This window comes from Camelus dromedarius, chromosome 25 (assembly GCF_036321535.1).
Source record: "Camelus dromedarius isolate mCamDro1 chromosome 25, mCamDro1.pat, whole genome shotgun sequence".
NCBI lineage: Eukaryota > Metazoa > Chordata > Mammalia > Artiodactyla > Camelidae > Camelus > Camelus dromedarius.
In genome coordinates, this window is record NC_087460.1 from 11,361,874 (window position 1) to 11,383,590 (window position 21,717).

Consider the following 21,717-nt stretch of genomic DNA (forward strand, 5'->3'; position numbering starts at 1 on the left):
TGTACAAACACTGTACTCTTATTATCAACCTTGCCCCCTTTTAAGGAGGATTTGAACTTTGATGTCATGTTGACATTCTTATTCTTGGTTTTATTTTATATTTTGTGTATTTATGGCAACGTGCATTTAAGTAACCTGTGACCAGGATGACCAACCACCTCAGTTCGCCCAGGACTGAAATGGTTCCCAGGACATTGGGACTTCCAGTTTTGAAACCAAGAAAATCCTGGGCAACCCAAGTCACCTTATCAGTGATAAAGCTTATAACTGATCACAATTTTAAAAAGAAATTCTTTTGTAATAAGTAATTTTTGACTCAGAATAATATTAGCATGTTAATTAAATACTGATTTTTCAAAATCACAGAGGGTTTGAGTATAACATAACATTTTCATAAAAGAGTTAAGTTTTAAAACACCTTCATTTCTTCATCCAGGCAGCTCAATAAAACAATTAGAAAAGTCTACTCTCTTGTATGTCAACCACAAATACTTATTTGATAGAAAACTTACCCTCTCTTAGTGTACCACAATAACTATTGTCCTAAAATTCCTTAAAAGCCAACCTTAAAAATATAATATACCTTTACGTAAGGAAATATTTCTCTCCTGCTGCTGCGTATTTCTCTCCTGGTATATACATTTCCCCTTTGGCTTCTACGAGTCCCTAAAGACTGACAACAGTCTTACAGAAGTAAAAATGTATTTCTTTTAAGACATCCATTGTCACTATCGTTATTTCACCATGAATGTGCTTGAAAATATCTTGCAGATAATTTTCTTTTATTGTGCAATGTTAACTGAGTGACTTTTAAGACTGATTATTTTCCTTTTTGTATTCACAGTTGTAACAAAATAATCATATTTAAATGAAATTGCAGATGTTTTGTTGCACTAGCTCACAGATGGTCCCTCTTTTCCTTGTCTGTCTAAATCTAACACAGCTCTTACTGCTCCCAACATATGATTTTTGACCTTATATCCAAAGAGCAAGAAGAAATACTGCAGTAAATGTTAATCTTATACTGACTACTCATTAAAACTCAGCTTTTGAACGTGCAAGTCTCCAAAGCACATCTGGAATTCAGTTGATGCCAAAACATTAGACGCAAAGAACAAAAAACAGTATCAGATATTTACATTTAGTCTTATCAGTAGGAAATCTCATTCAGAAAGCAAAAATGCTGAAGAGACAGAAATTTGGAAAAGTATAATGTGGAGAAAATTTATAATTTAAGATCTTGACTTGATGACTGTTTCAAATGAGTAAATCACCCATAATTAGATAGCTCAGTTGTTGATTAGTAAAAATGCTGTAAATTTTTAAAATCTCTGGGGTATTAAAATGGCAGAATGAATGGAATTTGGGACTGGCTATGTAGTATCAACTTAAGTAAAAATGCACAACGTGAGAGCTGCAAGTTTTCAATTTTTGGGGGGGGTCTTATTAAGAACTATAGTGTGGGAGGCAGCCTCTCAGCTAGCTCGGAGGAACTGCTCTGAAGAGTTAAGTTGGGGAGATCAGCTTATACGTGACTTTGCAGAAGGGGTATATGCAGTCAAACACACGTCTGGGTAGAAGGTCACTGCTAATCAGGAGGCACAGATATCTTAATAATTTTCGTGCTTTTCCAAGTATGGAAAGATGCAAGAAATTGGATTCATAAAGTTTCCCCTGAAAATATCTAACAATCTGAAGGCCCGTTCTGCCACTTTTCGAAGAGCACAGAATTTCTCATTCCTGATCTCTTCCCTGAATACCTTTCAGGGTGTGAAGCTCAGTGACTGCAGTGGCTACTGACTCAATCCTTGTGGAGCCAGATGGCAAGCAACTTTAGCTGGCAGGGGTATTGCACGAGAGGGACAAGTAGACGAGGACAACCAGTTTCAATATGAGTTCAGCAACAATGATACAGTTTTTAGAGAAACAAGTTTTGATATATAAAATAATTCATTAAGTTTGAGACATGTTGAGTACGTGAGTGCCAAGGAGAATCTGATCTTGAGAAAGCAGATCAGATTTTAGAAAATCTGGGGGGACTGGCAATCATTAGCTCTAAGAGGGAATGAAAGTCTTCAAAACAGATGAGATCACATAGCGAGAGTGGCAAAAGAAAGGATATTGAGAACATTAATATTTAAAAGATGGAAGGAGGAAGAGGAGCAGAAGAAGGAAATTGAAAAAAAGCAACTTAAATTTTAGGACATCTTGGAAAACCTGTCTTTCACAAGAAGGAAAGAGAAAATTTCAAATGCTAAATATAGTATCAAGTGCTGAAAATAAGTATTAGATGAGGATTGAAAGATCATCATTAAATTTGGCAATTAGGAAGTTAGCTGGTGATCCAAGTAGAACAAGTTTAGTAAAACAAAGGAAAATAAAGCAAGATTGCAATGAACAAAGAAGAATGGAAGGTGTTAAACAGAAACACATAAGCAGACTGCTCTCTCAGAATAATGTGTGGTGGGAAAAGCCTGGAGAAAAATGGGGTGTCTGATGCTGAGGAGAATCAGTCTGGAGATCTGGGGAATGTGGATAAGAGAGATTTGAAAATAGTCACAAGCTGAAGGGAAAGAACCAATGGAGAGGGGAGTATTGAAGGCAGGAAATACATCAATGGTGAGGAGTTAGAGAGGGTAGGATCAAGGAGACAAATGAAGAGGTTAGTAGTGCTCTGAAGGAGGAACTTGCCTTCCGAGAAAGACAGCAGGAGTTCAAATGAATATGAATTTTAAACAAATTTTAATAACCAGAAAGATAACTATGCACTCGGAAAACTGGAGCTTTGGTACAAACAGGAATGCTTAAGGAAGTGGCATGGAAATGAAAATAATAATAACAACAATAAAACAAGGAAACCTACTTACTTATTAAAAGCCTCTGTTTACAGGCTAGAGTTTTCACAAGTAATGTCATTCATTCTCATATAAGAAAAGCATGATTATTCCTATTTTACATATGGAAAAATAGAGGCTAAAAAAATTAAATGACTTGCCATAAAGTTGGTGATAAAATTGGAAGCAGCAATGTCAGGGTAGCACGGGTTTATCTGTGTGCCCAGCCCACAGTCTTTCCACTCCATAATGAAGCCTCCTTTCATGATAAAGGGCCACTTGAAAACAAAAACTACAGGGTAACCCTTCATAAGAATAATGACCATATATACAAAAAAAAAAAAAAAAAAAGAATAATGACCATGTATTAGTGCACTAAACATGGGTTTATAATCCAACATACAGCATTTAGGCAAAATTTAAGGAAAAGAAACATAATGCACAGGGCATTCATTTTCTGACCTATATAAAAATTTTCAAAATCTTTACTCAGGAAATGTTTAGAAATGATTTGACTAAAATAATGATAAGTCATAGTCACTGAAGATGGACTTTACTGTCACTTCCAAATTTCTGACTAGATAAAAATTAATTTTCTTTTTGGAATTTTGAGACTGTTTAAGCAAGTAATATGAAAGCAAATCCTTCCCACTATTGCTAACACTACTCTATCACTATTGCTGGCAACATGAGTTAACCTCCTTTAACTTCAAATTCTTTTCCTTCTAAAAACTGAATTTTAAATATATTTTTCTACTTTAAAAATGAGCTGTAGGATTATACTTTATCAATCTTTAATTCCAAATGTAAAACTTTTATTAAGCCTCTGCTAGTCCTTTCATTATGTACGGATTGCTTTAAGCTCCTGTGAGTCATAATTCTAAATAAATTAAAAATGTTATATGGTTGTTAAAATATACTAAACTAAAGAATGGAAAAGTAGTCCCCTTTCAAAAAAAAACCTACTATTACTTTTGTAGAATGATGCAGAAAGATTTTTCATTTTAAGCTTCCCTTATGTTATCAGAACTATGCTTCTTAATCTGCTTTACGAAGATAGTGATAAATTATATTTAGTTGCTACTTTTGCAGTTTCTCATCTACTTTGGATTAGATAAGGGAAGATTCTTAAAATTTAAACTCCTGGGTGATGCTGAAGATGAAGCCGATGGTCCATGGTTCACATTTCAAGGAGTAAGCTATTAGAGGCCAGGGGTTACTAGTGACTTCAGAATTTTGACTCAATGGGAAAAAATACATAATTAAAAAAAAAAAAACAGTGTCTTGCACGAATACTGAATTTAGTCAACAAAACAATTAAGATGTTACACTTCATAACATATTGAAAAATGAAGAAAGGTAACTTTCCTAGCAAGCCCAAATTCCTCTTTTCATAAGTCAACTATTTTACTTTTATAACTCATTGAACCCTCATCTTAATCTAGTATTACAAATGTTTTCTGTCAATTAAAATCTATTCTCACTCTGTCTCTGGCTCTTGCTCTGGAACTTCCTCTCCCTGTTCAATGCTTTTACAAATCCAGTAATTCACTTTAATATCACGTTTCCATAAGTCTTCTTAAAATAAGAAGGTTACTGACATCTTATACCTGGTTATCATTCTCTCCTTACCAGACACTTCAATTAATATCAAGTGGAGTTTCCTTAACTATCAGTAGTTTCCTCAAAAACCGCTTTATAAACAGGGTATTTAAATTGTGAGTAAAGAGTAAATCAAAGCATTAAAACTTTACTGACTTAATCATAGGCTCTTCATAGCTTAAAACAAAGTTGTGCACAATATGAAGTCTGGATACTGAATCAGCAAATGAGAGAAAGATTAAATAGAGAAATAACAAAAAAATGTTAACACCTTCCGTTACATTCCTGGTTTTAGCCTCCAAATTAATTACCATGGTGGGAGTGTCCTTGGAAGTGCCACTTACTAGGAGTGCAGGTTTTTCTGTTTCTTACTCCTCATCTATGTGATTTAAGTAATTTCCCAAAAATCTTGCTGTAAGTCTTACTTTCTAATTCAACTTAAAAACAATTTTCCTTATCAGCAGCTATGTGAAACAACGAAATTTACTGCTTAAAAGCTTTTGTTGAGTAAATCACGACTGCACTGTCAGCAGTAAACCACAAGTGCCACATAAAGAGAAACTGAACAATCTTTCTTGAAAATTCTGCTTGGATCTGTTGCTTACAGTTATGGTCAGGCTTTACATCCTTGATTTAAATAACACAAAATAAAATTTTTCTTTATTAGTTAATTGACTCAGAGTACTAAAAAAATGTAAATGAAAAAGAAAACCTATGGTAATTACAAATCTTACTTTGAAATTGTCATATACATTCTTAAATCTAAATTCAGAAAGCAGTATCCAGCTCTCTATTCCTCACTAGCATTGATTAGTTTTAGTTTTTTGCAGGGGAGGGGAGGTAATTAGGTTTGTTTGTTTGTTTGTTTATTGGAGATTGAACCCAGGACCTTGTGTATGCTAAGCATGTGCTCTACCACTCGAACTATACCCTCCCCCCAAGCATTGATTAGTTTGATCTGACCATCTATTGGGGAGTCCTTTTTCTCTCTCCTGACCTCTCTGAGGAGAGAAAATGTTGAATTCCTTTGATTAGAGTGAGAAAGTCCCCTGCAAATATTAAATCTAATTAGAATTTTAAAATAATCCTCTTAAGAAAACTTCTATTTAAAAAAAAAATGTTTTACCTAATCCCATGACAATTTGTATTAATTTATTCTTTAAACATTTGATTATAAATTGGAATTGCCTTTTATTCAACATAAAAATTAGACTACTAATTACCAGTGAGGAAAAGGGTAGGTGATAGTGCATAAAGTTTAAGGTAATAGATTATACTCATTAGCAGTAAAAACTTACTTGCACATATTCTTGGGGAGGGAAAATGAGTCTTTTCATTCTCAATGAAATTAAGGATTTCATTTTGCAAACCTGAATTGATTATTTTCAGCATATTCAGAACAGACTAAAAATTCCAATATTATATAAACTACTCTGTTATTACTTTTTAGATTTACTTTGAGGAAAGAAATAGATTAAGGTGTGTTTCTCTTTTACGTAACTTTGCCTTCCTCTTTTAAAATCACAGAACCATATCAGAGCATCAGAAAGAACACATCATATCTTTGAGAGCTCTCACACACAATAATAAAAACATGATCTGTGAATAAATCATTCATTAAGAGTATCTTGAGTTATTTAATTTAGTTTGGATCTCCTTCAAAGTACTTTTCCTAATGTTTTAAAATTAACTTTCATTGCTATCTTTAATAAGTAGTTAACTAAAAATTAATAATAATATACCTTGTAAACTTGCATTTGGTTCTAACCAATAACTGTGTACTAGAACAAATGTCCTAACATGTGAATACTCCATATATACCTTCATTTGTAAGCAATTCCCCAAAGAATGAGCCTGTGCTTGATAGAGGTTGATTATTATTGAAAGAAACATATAAAAATTATAGCGTGTTTCTGCCCCAAGTTTTTTAAAAAGCTTTGTGATTGTGCAAGCATCATTAGCCAACAGACTTGATAAAAATAGTCACAAAGTTATTGCATGATTTTCCCATGAAGACAAGGCAAATCAGAACAAAATGCAGGTACACAATTTCATTATACCTAAAACTATAATAGCCAACATGCAGCTATCAAGTCATTTTTGTTACTCAAAAGTATTTTATAAAATTTAATTTTTTTCAGTTATAAATTACCAATATTTATTTTAACCACATAAGGCAAATTCAAAGTTTTTTTTAAAGGCTAGAGAAAGTGGGGGGAAGTAACAAACTTCTAAAAGCTAAGAATTATTAATCCCTCTAATTTTGAATTAATGGAGGTTTAAATAACCTAGCTCTCTGTTTTTCTTAAATAAGGTAAAGAAATTAGCTGAGTATTTTAATTATATAGTATTTCAAATTATTCAATATCACTTTAATAAGGCTTTAATGTGCTATTTAAATCAAGAATGAATGGTCTGTATTAAAGACCACTGAATGTTTCTTCTCTGGAGATTTTTGGGAAAAACAATGCAACCTTCAAATAGAATAAAATTTGTATTTTTAATCTTCTAGGTTTGTGACTGCATTACAAATTTTACATACCATACCCCCCAAATAACTGGAGTTTAGTATATATTTTTGCAAAAGATACAAAGTTCGAGCTTCACTGCTTTGTCTCTTTCATGCTGATGGACCCTCGGTGTTAGTTATCATCATTTATACAGATTGTTGGGCTATTACTTGTCTTTTATGAATGCATTGCTAAATAGAGAGGGCACTGTAGAATTATTAAGTTGTTATAAAACATTTCCTCTAGATTAAAAAAAATTCCTTGAAGTATATTCAATTTCATTTTCTTTTTGATTTAAAAAAAGTATGTTACTATAGATGCAAAAGAATAAACCACATTCAAGCAAAGAGGCAATCAGGGATAGCTGCCTTTTTACAGGCTGGAGGGAATCCTTAAGCAAAATGGGGTAAGATCTCTTTGGTCCAGTCTTCCCTTGAGTAGTTGCTGTTGGTATCAATTTATGCCCCATAGAAGGTCTCTGTTCAAAACCATGACTCTCCTCTACTAACCACCCCATGGCTGTAAGCCCTAGTTTCAAGATTTCACCTATGCTTATCTCTCCAAGTCATGAAGGTTAACTTTTCTTATTCATGGTTCCCTTGAAAGCAAAATAACTATAAATGTGAGGAGCGCTGGTCAAGGAAAACAACATACTGCTAATAATTATCTATGCTGAGCCAGCAACAAATATCACTGGCATAAAATCCAGGGCATTTCCACTAGTTACAAAGCTTACTAGAACTAAAGATATGGTAGATGTAACACCATAGAAATTTTTAAGTGGCAATCATCAAAGGACTGTATATAATTAATATCTTAATATTTTGTTATTCTCACATTTCCTAGTCCACCTAAGTATCAAAAGTCAGCTTAATTACTGAGTTTTCCTAAAGAAATATATTTAATAGCTGTCAGCAATTCTGGCTTTCAATATTTATAAAATCAAATTAAAATGCTTTTTTTCTACGTCGACTATGTCACAAAACATCTGTGTGACTACTTTCTAAACGTACGAATGGGAACAGTTAGAACTAGATATCCTATCAAATAAGGATATGTATTTATGCCCATGAAAGAGTAATGCTGATAAATGTGAGTTTTTTCAGTAGTGCAGGGGCTGATGGGAATCAGTATTCACAGGTTGGACATTATTTCGGGTGTCTTTTCAGCCCACAGGACAATTTTAAAGTATTTGTGTATCATTTTCTTGGTGTTAGGGTCATGAATCTCTCTTTATATAAACATACTGCCATAGAAATACTTTAAAATACCATGAGCTACTTATGAATAGGAAATAGGAGTAATTATGTGCAAAGATTCAGCCTTTTGGTGTTCATCTTAAATGACAGGTATGCTCATAACAGTTTCTAAAATAGTAACTAGCATATAGCTGGAATCAAACATTTGTTGAGAGAAGAAATAAATGGATGTGCAGAATTTTGATTTACCAGTATTTATGAAGACGAAAACAAAACTTCTGACTGTGTCTTAATGATTGAGTTCATTTAACAGTTGAAATTTTTTACATGATTATTAAACAAAACTACTAAGCAGCTATATTTGAAATGTTACCAGGTTGAGAAAAACACCTGGTCTGTATAATCTGAAATAGAAAATTCCAATGTTCACATTACAAACCTAGTAATACTGTGGCCTGTACTCTTAAGTGTTCAAACTCTGCTCTCCACATTACCCATCTCAGTGGCAGTATTTTTCATTTCTCTTTATCTTGGTATGGTAGCCCTTCTTCCTATCTTTTCTGATACCACAAGTCCTCAAACACACATTTGATTTTCCTTATCCCAATTACTAATTAAATTCTATATACCACCATTCTTTCTATTCTTTAATGCTTTATTTTCTGTTTCTTCTCTTTCATTTTCTCTAGATCAGCACTATCTAATAGAAATACAGTGTGGGCCACATAATTGAGTTTTCTAGCCACATTAAGAAGATATAAAAAGAAACGGGGGAAATAAATTTTAATGCAGTATTTTATTTAGCTCAATATACCCCAAATGTTATCATTTCACCATGAAATCAAAATTTTAAATATATTGAGATGTTTTATATTACTTTTGTATGCTAAGCCTTCAAAATTCAGTGCGTATTTTATGTTTACAGCACATCTTGACTCAGACCAGCCACGTGTCACGTGCTCAGTAGCCACACGCGTCTAATAGCTACAATGTTAGACAGTATAACCCTAGGTTATCAAAGACAAATCAAAACAATGGTCTTGCCAAAAAGTGATGGCAAAGTGGTGAATAAGAGTTGATAGCTCTTATTAAAATGTGATGGTTATTGGAGAATCTGCAGTCCTTTAAATAACATCAGAAATTTAAAAGTGACAATTCCAGCACAGTAACAGTTTTTGTTATTGCTAACACACACACGAAAAGGACTGTTTAGTATTTTAAACACGATGCCCCCCAAAAGATGATGTGCCGAATACAACACGTTTCTGTGACACGAATTAGCTTTTCAGAAAAGTCACCTTCATACACGTACATTTTTCGGGCATATTAATGTTCTGCTCCACTAAGTAACACTGGCTGAACGCAAAGTACACATGACACTGCTGAGGGTGACAGTGTTGTCCCAGTGACCAGCGACCATTCACCCGACATGCAATTTTTTCTCAACTTGGCCTCAGGCTCTGTCTTGAAAATGCTCACTGAAGAATTCACAATTTTTGCACATGCTGTCCTCATATTATATTCAACAGCATCAAAATTTTCTTATATCCCCTTCCATCAAGGTAAAGACACTTTAAAAAGCCAGGTTTATTACTTACTATGTTTCTTTAAGTTTCTGAAATTAGATGTGTCTTTTTAAGACTGTGCTAGTGTTTGTATTGAGGGGTATGTGTGTGTGTGTGTGTGTGTGTGTGTGTGTGTGTGTGTGTGTGTGTGTGTGTGTGTGTGTGTGTGTGTACAAGCACATGTGCTCTGATTAGAGACCTGCATTGGTCTGAGTGGTCTCCCCCAGCCCTATTTCCCCATGAGACCTTTTACTTTTAGCCCACAATTTGCAGAACACCTCATTCCCCCCTTTTATGAGAAGAAACACATGTATCACATTATAGCAGGAATGCTTGACTCCATAAACAAACTTCAAGTGTGCTATATTTACTACAAATATTTATGTTCTAATCTCTAGTCTTATTTTGTTGAACCCAGTGTCCTTACTTGCAAAATAAGACCAGAAAAGTACTTCCTTTCCATTTTTTGAGATCTTTCTTCCTGCAAAATTATTCCCATAATTGAAATGATAATAACATATATTCAGGACTGCATTAATACATTAGACTGAAAATGTAAGTTTACCCACCAGACCACCAAAATTCTCATGAAATGACAGGAAAAAATATTAATAGAAAACCTTCTGGTAAAACAAGAAAGAGTGAGAGCATGGGAAGGGCAGAATGACTGCAAGGGGACTGCGGAGTTCTCACGGAAATGTCGAAAGATGTTTAAAATAGGAGGGGTTTGGGACATTCGTTTGACAGCTTTATAAAAAACAGACAGTCTTCTAAGGAATAATGAATATTCAAAATTAGCTCAAGGAGAAATATAAAATAGAACAAAGAGCAGTAGGGAGTGAAAAATGTAGTTTTAGGCAAATTGCACCAAACCTTGAGGGAATATATAATTCTCAATTATATAAACTATTCCAGGACAGAGAAAAAGGTATATGTGGCTTACAAGGTTAGTTTAATTGTAATGCCTAAAATAAATAAAGACAAAACACAAAACATTAAGATTATAGGCCTATCTACATTTTGCTGTATTAAAAAAAAAAATCCTTTAAAATTGCAAATTAAATCTACCAGTGGATACATCTACTCAAGAATGTAAAGATAATTACACCTTAGAAAAATCTACTGATTTAGTTAAAATATTAACACATTCAAGGAAAAAAGGTCTTCTCAATATGATGCATCCAGTAGATGCAGAAAACTCATTAAATAAAGTCTGAAGCTTATTCATCATTTTAAAAAAAATCAAGAAAATAGACAAGAAAAGGATATACCAGGAACACAAAACTATCATTTGTCAATCATTTGATGCATTCTCTATAAAGTCAAGAAAAAGAAAAGGATGTCTATTTTCATTACTACTATTGAACTGTGTGCCAAGAATCCTAGACATCACAATAAGATTAAAAAAAAAAAAAAAGGAAGAAAAATAGTGGAAAGCAATAGATGAAGTTGAATTACTTTAAAATAACATATTTTTCTACTTAGAAAATCCAAAATGATCAACTGAAGAACCACTAGCTATTATAACAGGATTCCACAAGTAAAATCAAGACATAAACCCAACTAATAAATATTATGGAAAAATCTTTGAATTGTAATAGAACAGAATCCATGAAATATCTTGCAAAAGGCATATGTGTAAGATCTATCTGAAAGAAAACTAACACTTACTCAAGGGCATAAAAGAGAACCAGACTGTATGTAGACATACACTTTTCCTTGGAAGGATTCAATATTATAAAAAAGCCAACTAATTTTTATATAACTCCATAAATAAAATGTCAACAGTATATTAGCATTTCTCCTTAACATTGCCATACTAATTCTAAAATTGTTCTGGAAGAGAAATTGCACAAAGATAATTTTTTTAAATGACGACTCTCATTTATTCCCACACTTCAAATATGCTAGGAAATTAAATAACTGAAGCAATTTGGTATTGGCACAGGAATAGATGTATGGGTTAATGGAATATTTAGTGTCCAGAAATAGATCCTATATTTTTGAAAATTGTTCATGTGTTAAATGTGTCAGGTCAAAGATGAAAAGATGTCCTCATTAATTAGGGATGTTTGGGTAAATTGTAATTATGTTGGAAAAATGTCTAAAATTGGACCTGTATATTCCTCTTTACTCAATAAATGCATTCCAGATAGATCATTAAAAACTATTACTGCTGAATTAAATGTACAAGATACAACTTTAAAAGATTAGAATAATCTTCTTAAGAATCTAAACCAGTTCTTCATTCAGGCTGTTCCCCAAGTCCAAGAATATGCTCCTTACTATAGAAGCTGGAACTGGAAATTAAAGATAATTGCTTATCTTTAATTTGGTTTATGCCAGAAAGATACAAAATTGTAATCAGCAGATCCTCATCTTATATCAATGGCTTCCTTTATTCTAGCACCAAAACTTTGGATATTGAGAAGCTATTTAATTATTTTTAGTTTCAAAATAAAGTATATTAAATATCTATATTTTCTATAATTCCCTCTAACTTTTTTGATCAACTGATCTACTACTTTTCTTGATTTCATCAGGTAAATTATAAAAGAATCTGGAAACAAAATTTGAAATGATCTCTACTTGGACAACTGTTGTGTAATGAAAGAGAGCTAAACTGAAGTCATATTAAGCTCTAAGCTTTCTTTGATAGTGTGATCTAAATAATGACTGAGTTGAGGTTGAAATGGAAAAGATTTAAGATATGTTTTCCTTAAAAATATTAGGCAACCAATGGAAAATCAAAATATATTTATGTCCCCAAGCCTCTAAAGATAAATAGAGAAATAAAGAGATGCAAAGAAGATTCAAATAATCACAGAAAAAGGAAAAAAATTTAAATAACAAATATGGTTAATATAAACCTACAATAACATAGCAAATGGCATTGCTATGAGTGGAACAGTTTAAATTTTCTGATTAAGAAGCAAAGTCACAGAAAACAAGTTAAAAGAAATTCAGCTATAGGTTAGAGACAGCTAAAATAAAATGACCTCATTCTTAATATAAATGTAAGTGTGATTGGCCTTTTATTTTGGCCTACAAAAAAAGTGCGATAAACTCTTGGTAATTGTTATTTTGGAAAAAGAGAAAGAAATAATTTAAAAATTTTGTTTTGTTTTATACAATTTAGTACAATTCAAATGTTTTCCCTAAAAATATATTTCTATAATGCAGCTATAAAAAAGAGAAAATTTATAGGGAAAAAATTCTCTACAAAATCTGATAATTACCCAGACCCTACCATACACACACACACACACACACACACACACAGTGAGGCAAAGATAAGGGAAGAACTTTAGAAAGAAGAAATAAATAAAATAAAATTTAGCAAATAAAAATATAAGATGTTCAGTTAAATTTGAATTTCAAAAATTCCAATTTTTCTTAATATAAGTAGGTATCAAATATTACATGAAACATACTTATAATAAAAAGTTTTATTAACTGTTATGTGAAATTCATATATACTGGACATCTATTTTATCTGGCAACCCCAGTAAGGGATATACATACAGGTGAGTGAAGTAAAGTCAGTCCAAGACAGCAGTAGCCATATCAGAGGCTGAATTCACTGGACAGGGGTCCAGGGTCCAGACTTCAACACACTGAGGAAAGTAAGCTTTGAGAGCAAAGTGGGTCACTACTCTTAAAGTGGTTGCCGAATAGGAACAGGAAAACAGAACTCTCAGCGTGGAAAGGAGAGCTGGGGTCGGGGGAGGTGGAAGGAAAGGAACTTGAGTATATGTGACAGAATATGAGAACGGCCCCTGGAGGAAGGCAGGAATCAGTGATTCCAGGAACTCAAGGAATACACTGGCCATGCCTTATGTCTAGACGAGCAGTAGAAATACCCCAAGGAACGATACAAAAGCACTGTGGATGGCAGTGGCATGGGAATCTAGGTTAGAGTAACAAGAGGAAAGGTAATAGGAGGGGAAACACATGCTGTGAACACTAATATTCACCATTTTGGTGGGTGGATCGGTGCTGGGTTTTCTTAAAAAATAGCAACTGTCAGAATAAGAACATTTACAGAGAATATAGCAGTTATCAAGAGAGCAATGCTCTATTTGTCTGACATTGCTGGGACTAGTAAGTTCCAAATATTTAATGAATTTTCCAGATAAAAGAATATATCCTCTTAAGAGCCCCAATTTTTTTTATTGAAACATAGTTGATTTATAATGTGTTAGTTTCACGGCCAAATTTTTAATACAAGTGTTTTTTTCTCCTGAAATCCTTCATATATTTGACCAAGGTCCTTAAATAAAGTGCTACATTAACATAATTTATCCTTTGTAATGACTCAGAGTCACTAGCGATATCAAAATTTAAAGCTGTAAAGGAGATCATATAATAAAAGCCCTTCATTTAAAAGTGCAATCAGTTGAATTCAAAACAATACGTTATGAATCAGTAATTTACTGTGCTCATCATTTAATTTGTAATTAGGAAATATTGAGAGAGAGAGAGAGATAGAAAGGAAGGAAAGGAGGGAGGGAGACAGAAAGAAAGTAAGAGAGAAAGGAAGGAAGGAAAAGAAAATAAAATTGTACCATTAGAAATTTCTTTTTTTTTTTTAAACTGGGGGGTTGGGGTGGTAATTAGATTTATTTATTTATTTATTTATTCATTTTAATGGAGGTACTGGGGATTGAACCCAGGACCTTGTGCATGCTAAGCAAGCACTCTACCACTGAGCTATACCCTCCCCCAGAAATTTCTGAAATGTGTAGGAATATTTTTTGTTTAATCTGCTTGTCAAACCTTTGATGTAGACATTAATATCCCGACTCTAAAAAAGAAAACATTGAGTTTCAGATAGTTCAACTGGCCTAAGGCCAGGAAGCTAATAAATCTGTCCATAAAGCCCATGACATTTCTACCATACTGCTGTTTCCATGACACAGTGGTACCCCATGTACACTTTGTGGCATCAATTAATTGTTCTCAGCTTTGAGACAGCTGAGTAAAACTAACTTCAGATATATTAAGTATTCTTCTTGTCTGTTCAAAATGTGTCTAATCATTTCCTAACATATGCTTTGAAAATAAGTGTAATATCTTGTCAACACTGAATGTGGAGAGATATGTGTGTGTGTGTGTGTGTGTGTGTATGAAATTGATAGACAGACAGATATAAAACTAGGAATATATATGTGCGTATGTGTGTGTGTGTATATGTATACACACATACCATTTTTATCAGACTAAGTTCCAAAAATAAGAAGAAATGAAGTCAGGGAGGAAAACATACACTTGAGGGTATCATGGGATGAAGTGACTGTGTTCATTTTTTTTCTCCTTCAGTGATCATTATTTGGGGAGCCACAGAATATTTCAGAAAAACAAATCTGTTATTCAACTTAATCTACAGAAAAAGAGGGAAGCTCCAGGAAAGCTATCTCGAAAGGTAAGACTTTCTTAGCATTGGTTCCAATTAGCAAATGGATTATTTTAAGGATGATATTCCCAACTTTGGAATGTGTAATTTTGGAATTACAGCTTAATGAATACATTAATGAACAGATTAATGAATACATTTTCATTTGAGTGTATTTATTAAAACATAGTAAAATATTTATCTATATGTCTGTTAACAATTTGGACTGAAGTAATTACATGAACACATCACTATAACCTCAGTATAATAAATCAATTATTCTCTTGAAAAATCATTTATAAGAAACTTACTACTGTTATCCTATTCATACTATCTATGAATCCACTAGGAAGTGAATGAAATAGAAAATGTGAAGGAGAAACCACAGAAGGAAGAAAAATAACACAACTCTTGTTTTTAATTGAAAATGCAGGTGTCAACACAGTTTTGATCAGGACAGATTAATATTCATAATAAATATAATAAAACTACCTAGAAAGAGATTACTGTACTTTAATGACATAGTTTCATGCTGTTAGATATAAATTTTATTCCCTGTGTGATGTCTTGAGTTGTTTCAAACCCAAATTGCACAGTATGCAGTGAACTTTGATATTTCGGCAGTTTTTTTATCTGTAGAATCTTCCAATTACCTGCTTTAAGCAAAAATCTCATCACCCTGTCATTTACATCAGATAACAGATTTCCAGTGCATGACTCTTTTTTCCTAGTCTGAGGTGCTTCATCATAAAAAGTTGTCAGGTGGTGCATTAGGTTGCAGTATTTCTATGTGGAACATAACATAATGAGGCCAAAAGAGAGTTGTTTAGAAATATCTTTTGGAATTGGTACCCCGCTCAGCTGGTGTTGACAGCTCTAGGGCTTTGCATCTGAAACCTCTACAAAGAAACATCATAAAGTACAACTAATTCCCTCAATATTAATAAGCCTAAGAGTCTTCAAATTGTTCTCAGTGTTGATGAAAACATTGAAATCACCATGTTTCACTTCAACAGAGGGGAAGAGAAAATGTATGACTCTAATTTCTACTCGTGTTTAGAAGTTACATATTGCTTAAAAAAAAAGTTATCTTACTGGTAGTAACTGACAAATCGCTAACATTTCAGTTTTGTGTAAGTGAAGTTCTATTCTTAAATGCATGTTAACTCCACTACTTTGGTATCATACGTATCGAGCGTATACTTTACATCTAGAAACTTAACATTTCTATCATATTTAATCTTTACAACAATTCCACATGCCCAATATAATTAAAAATAAGGACACTGAATCCCAGGGAACTCTTGACTTTCCTCAGGCCACGTTCATGGAACTGGCAAGCAGAGGACCTTGGATTTGAGCCCAGTCAGTGATTCTCCACATACCTTATGCTACCATTTTATATGACAGACACTTAGAACTTGTGGGCTACATTCAAAAGTTATAGATGTCAGTTTCAGAGCAATTACTCAGAATTGTGGCTTTATATATTTTTTATTTTGTTTTGTTTTCCGCAGTTTTATCCATATGCCCCAAAGTCTGGGGCATGATCGGTATTCAGTGAATTAACCATATAAAGTAAGGTGCCAGACACTGTTATCAGTGCTTTATATGTACTGAATTTTTTATTATGTACTAGTAATAGTCAAATAGCAAAAATAATAGGATGTTACACTATATGATATTTTAGTCTTTTTACTATTAAAAACTCTGAAACTATATTAATGTTAGTAGAGACACAAACATTTCAAAAATGTACTCATGATATTGAAAATATTGAGGACTATGGACATCAGTGTGTTATGTCTAAATGGTGTATATGTTGCAGTCTGATGTATCACACTTTTTGTTGTAAATTTTTAATACCCATAGAGTAGGTTAAATTACCATTCTAATTGAAAACCCTACATTTAACAAAACAAAAATAAAAAGATAACTGTCTTGTTTTATAGAATCTTCTTTCAGGAATGGATATGGTATGCTGATTAATTTAACATAACTGAGACAATTTAGCAACTTGTGACCCTTTTTCATGATCTGAATTGCTATATTTAAAATAAATGAGCCATGATTTTTTTCTTTTATGAATCCATGCTAAGGGAATGGTAAACAGTCTCCTCTCTTAATTCTATTATTTAAAGTGGTTTCAAAATTCCCTATGATTTTCATAATTTTAGCTGTAAGCTAAATATTTATGAACAATTAAATCTTCTTTCTAGTAAAACAACATAAAATTAACTTGATAATATTCTTTTTATATAATATTAGGAATATAATGATTACTATCATTCTATTAAATTTATTGACACCAACACCTTTCAATAGCTATTTTAGCGTTTTCTAATTGTAAAAGGCATTGCAAAACTCAGTACATCTCAGATGGCTTTCCTATTTTAAATTGGCTTTTATTATACTGATATATGGTGATTTTATTCATGTTGTACAAGATTATTCATAAAACAGGCTGACAGTCTTTTTTTAATATTTTTTTGGGGGGGATATAGTTTTTTTCCCTAATGGAGGTACTGGGGATTGAACCCAGGACCTTGTGCATGCTAAGCACGCACTCTACCACTCCTCCCCTCAGTTGACAGTCTTTAGAAATCATTTTAGATTTCAAAAATTTTAAATCTCCATCTTGATTAGATGTGATGTGAATGGCTGAGACTTTAAAAAAAAATTGTTTTGCCTTTCTCTCTCTCAAATTTGATCAAAAGTATTGCCAACATTGTAAATATTAAATCATAAAATTAAGATTTCTTTCTAGCTCAAGGAAATATTCACAGGACATTAACAGCAATAAACTTTTGTACGGAAAAAGGAAAAAAATACCTTCATATTTTTCTTAACAAGGGTATGACCTTCAGCTTTGCAGAAAAGTAAAACTGCACAATATATTCCATGGACAACTGCTCAGACTTTCCTCCAACATTTTGAGATCCTTTAAATAAAATTTTTTTTCTTGTAAGTGGCTATATGACAAAGGCCAATTTTCCCCTAAAAAGTATCTCTGGAAGCCAAGTAGAGTGGTTTTTAAATAAATATGATTATGCTATTCAGAAAGATGCAAATAAGTCATAGTATCTATATGTTGCTTTGCTTTAGCTTCTGAAAGAAGGCAAATGCCTAACATTACAGTTCACAACTTACTATCTCTCTTTTGGCTCTGCTTTTAACTTTCCATTTTCTCTTCCTTTCTGCTGTCTTTTCCATGCCTAGAGTTGAGCTTTCTCTGTTGCAGAAGAAAAATGTCTTAACCACTATCACACTTTCAGATTTCATCATTCAGTGACTCTAGACGTACATTCCTAGAGAATAAGCCTTCTGTTTTCAAGTTCCTTAGCATTTCTACAAAGTGTTCCTTTCTAATAGCATGCACTCAAGGTGTTGTAGTACAGTGATGACCTTATTCTTTACATGTAACTTAGCTTCTTTCTTCTTCCTCTCGAAACCACCCAATATAAAAATTAATTTACCTTTGACCTTAAACTGTGTAAAGGTTTTCCTTCTGATGTCTTCTGTCATAAACTCTAATATGTAGTTTTAAAAATAGATGGTGTGTGTACTGACATACAAGATTACTACATGCACCCCAGGCATTGAGACTTGTTAGCTCTCAGGCTTAGCGCCACTGTGTGGTGAAGGAGTGCAATTACAATGGAGAATACAGCAGACTTGCATAGGGTTTTCCTGGAAGAGCTAATCAAGAAGTTAAGACGTGAGCGTGAGCGGAAATGCATATACATGGACCGGAGGACTGATATTTTTGGAGGAGTAGTTTCTCCTCATCTTGGAGGAAAATACAATGCCATCTGATAGCTCCTAGAATTTATACCTATCAGTAGTTGTCATTCATTATCACAACTTAATGTTCGTGAAACGTTAAGTTCTCTTACACTGACGTTTTGGTGGCAAGATACGCAAAAGCTGAAAAATGGAGTTCATTCTGTGTCTGCCGGGCGATCTGGAAAGCTGTCAAGTCTTATACTGCCAGGGCACCCGTGGCCTAAATGTAAAGAAAACGTGAGTGCATGTGGGAGAACTGGTGTCTGAAATCTGCCTCCCTGCTGGGAGAAGTTAACGTTCGACCTTGGTGATGGCAGGATGTTTTTCAACTGTCCTTGGGGTTTATCCTTAACCAAAGCTCAGTTACATGTTCTACTTTTGAAAAGAATGCTTACACAGTTAAGGAGAGTCTTGTAAGGTCTTTAAAACGAAGTATTAAAATGATGAATGAGGGTTATCTAAAGAGGTGAATAAAATGACAGCAGGAAGCTACGAATCTATTTTTATCTGGTTTCATTCCTATTCACTCTATAAATATTAATATATTCTGCTGTCTACAGCATGAAGATGACCACAGTCAGTTTTATCTGAACCAACTTCTAGAATATATGCACATTTGGAAAGTATCCAGGTAAGATATTTTATTTCTGTTCTAAGCCAACTTTCCGACTGAGTTCTCAAATGCCAAATCACAATATTTTCCAGTTGATTGTAAAAACTCTCCTTTCACTAGTACTATGGAAGCTATTGTACATTTAATAGATATCTCCTTTTGGCAAATTCTGTTAATAATTATCTATTCTTCACAGCTATTCAGCTACATTTGAAGAGCCGCTAACACCTTCCAGAACAATCTAACATTCATTTAAAAATATCTCTGCTACCGGTTATTACATTTTCAAGGTTTTTTTTTTTTCTCATTCATTTTGTAAATTTGATTGTACATGCGTCACTAAGCTCTTTGTATAACTGAATTTCCATACTTTGAAAGTCACCATCTCCTGCTTTAAATTCCTTTCTGAAACTCCCTGAAAATAATTGGTATATTATAAACAGAGGAGTGTGAATTCAAATTGGAAAATTCAAGTGACAGCAAGTGAACATACCCTAATTGATTCTGATATCTAAGTGTATACATGTATTATCTGAAAGAACAGACCTCTCAGGAGACTTGCCTGGGAGGGTATCAGGGCTGCAGTATGCGTTTATCTGCAATTAATGCTGTTCTGAGCTGAATGAGTGAAAAAATGGAGGGTGGGAGGTACATATCATAAATCTCTAAAGCAAAGTCTGATATAAAAATAAGTTAAAATTGGTCTTAGTGACTATTAATAATAGCTATCACTTCCTGGAGTTCTAATGCATTTTATATACATTATCTCATCTAATTCTCCCTATAGCCCTGTAACAATATATATTATCTTACTTCAGATATTATCTTACTTCAGAATCAAGGAAACTTAGGTTTTGGAAGGCTAACTAACTTGCCTATGGCCGGCCACTCAGGTTGTTAGCAGGACTGAAATCAGGGCTGTCTGAAATTCTCAAAGGCCATATTCTTTCATTAAATTACTGTCTTTCTTTTATTTTTTTCTTTTCTGTGTCCTTCTCCCACCCGCCCAAAATTTTCAACCTCATACCATAAAATCATAGGACGGGTAGGACTAGGGAGAGCTTTCGATATAACTTAATCCAAATTTTTATTCTATTGCTAATTTCATGGATCAGATAGGTTCCCACCGGGACAGCATATTAACAAAGGCTGTATTCCAAAATAAATTTATAAAACAATCACTACCACCACCACAACAGATGCAGAGAGAAACATCAAATCTGACAAATTTTTTAAGAAGCTGGGAATCCCTGGGAGACAGAGAACTGCTGTGAACTGTTGGGTGGAAGGCTGTGACTTGGAGGTGGCTACTACCTGGGGCACAGAGAGACAGAGGAGGCTGTGAGAAGATGGTTCAGCAAGGCAGTTTTCATCCTGCTCCGATGTCACCCCGCCACTGCCTGGCTGCTCACAGAGGTCTGGTGGCCTGGCCCACTGTGCAGTACCGATGCTCACAGGGTTAAATGCGGGCAAAGCTAAACCTCTGCTGCCCTGAAGAGTGGGGGAAACCTGGCAGGGACAGGCCAGCCTCAAAACCTAATTTGTCCATCCCTTCCCTCCAGCCCCAGGGCAGTAGGACGACCCCCAACTCCCAGTGAGGCTTCTCTTCTGGCAAGGAAACTAAAACACGCAGAAGTTCAAAATCTGTTATCCTCCGTACAGATACTTAATGCCAGAGCTGTGACTAAAACCAAGTGTCTAATTCTGCCAGTGCGCCTTCATTGCTTTCTGCCTGCCCTATGTCTTTCTCAGATGTTATCTATACAGGTAAATTTTCAGCCTCATAAAGGACACTGTAGACTTTCTTCTCTTTTTTTTCTAGCTTTATTGAGGTATAATAGACATAAAACATTGGATGTGGTTAAGGTGTACAATGTGATGATGATTTGATACACATATATATACTGCCAAGTGTTAACCATAGTTAGGTAACACCTCCTTCACTCACACAATTACCATTTTATTGTTGTTACAGTGAGAACATTAAAGTGCTATTCCCAGCAACTTTCAAGTGTACAATATGGTATTTTTAATTATAGTCACCATGTTGCACCTTAGATCCCCAGAGCTTATTTATCTTACAACTGAAAGGTTGTACCCTTTGACCAAATGTGATATTGTGACTTATAAGAAATACATATTTTATCATTCAGGTGACCAAAATATATTTCTCATACGTATTTAGTCTTTGTTCACAGCTCCTGGCTCATAGC

The 21,717-nt window shown here is 33.8% G+C and overlaps 1 protein-coding gene across 1 annotated transcript in view; it reads left to right on the forward strand.

The window, feature by feature from the left end:
• The window catches only part of PIK3C2G (phosphatidylinositol-4-phosphate 3-kinase catalytic subunit type 2 gamma), a 266,488-nt gene that overhangs the window by 25,626 nt on the left and 219,145 nt on the right, over positions 1-21,717 (forward strand). The window contains exons 6-7 of the mRNA XM_031444030.2: positions 15,033-15,135; positions 19,452-19,522. Of these exons, the coding sequence (XP_031299890.2) occupies positions 15,033-15,135; positions 19,452-19,522 (174 nt within the window). The remainder of the gene's footprint in view (positions 1-15,032; positions 15,136-19,451; positions 19,523-21,717) is intronic.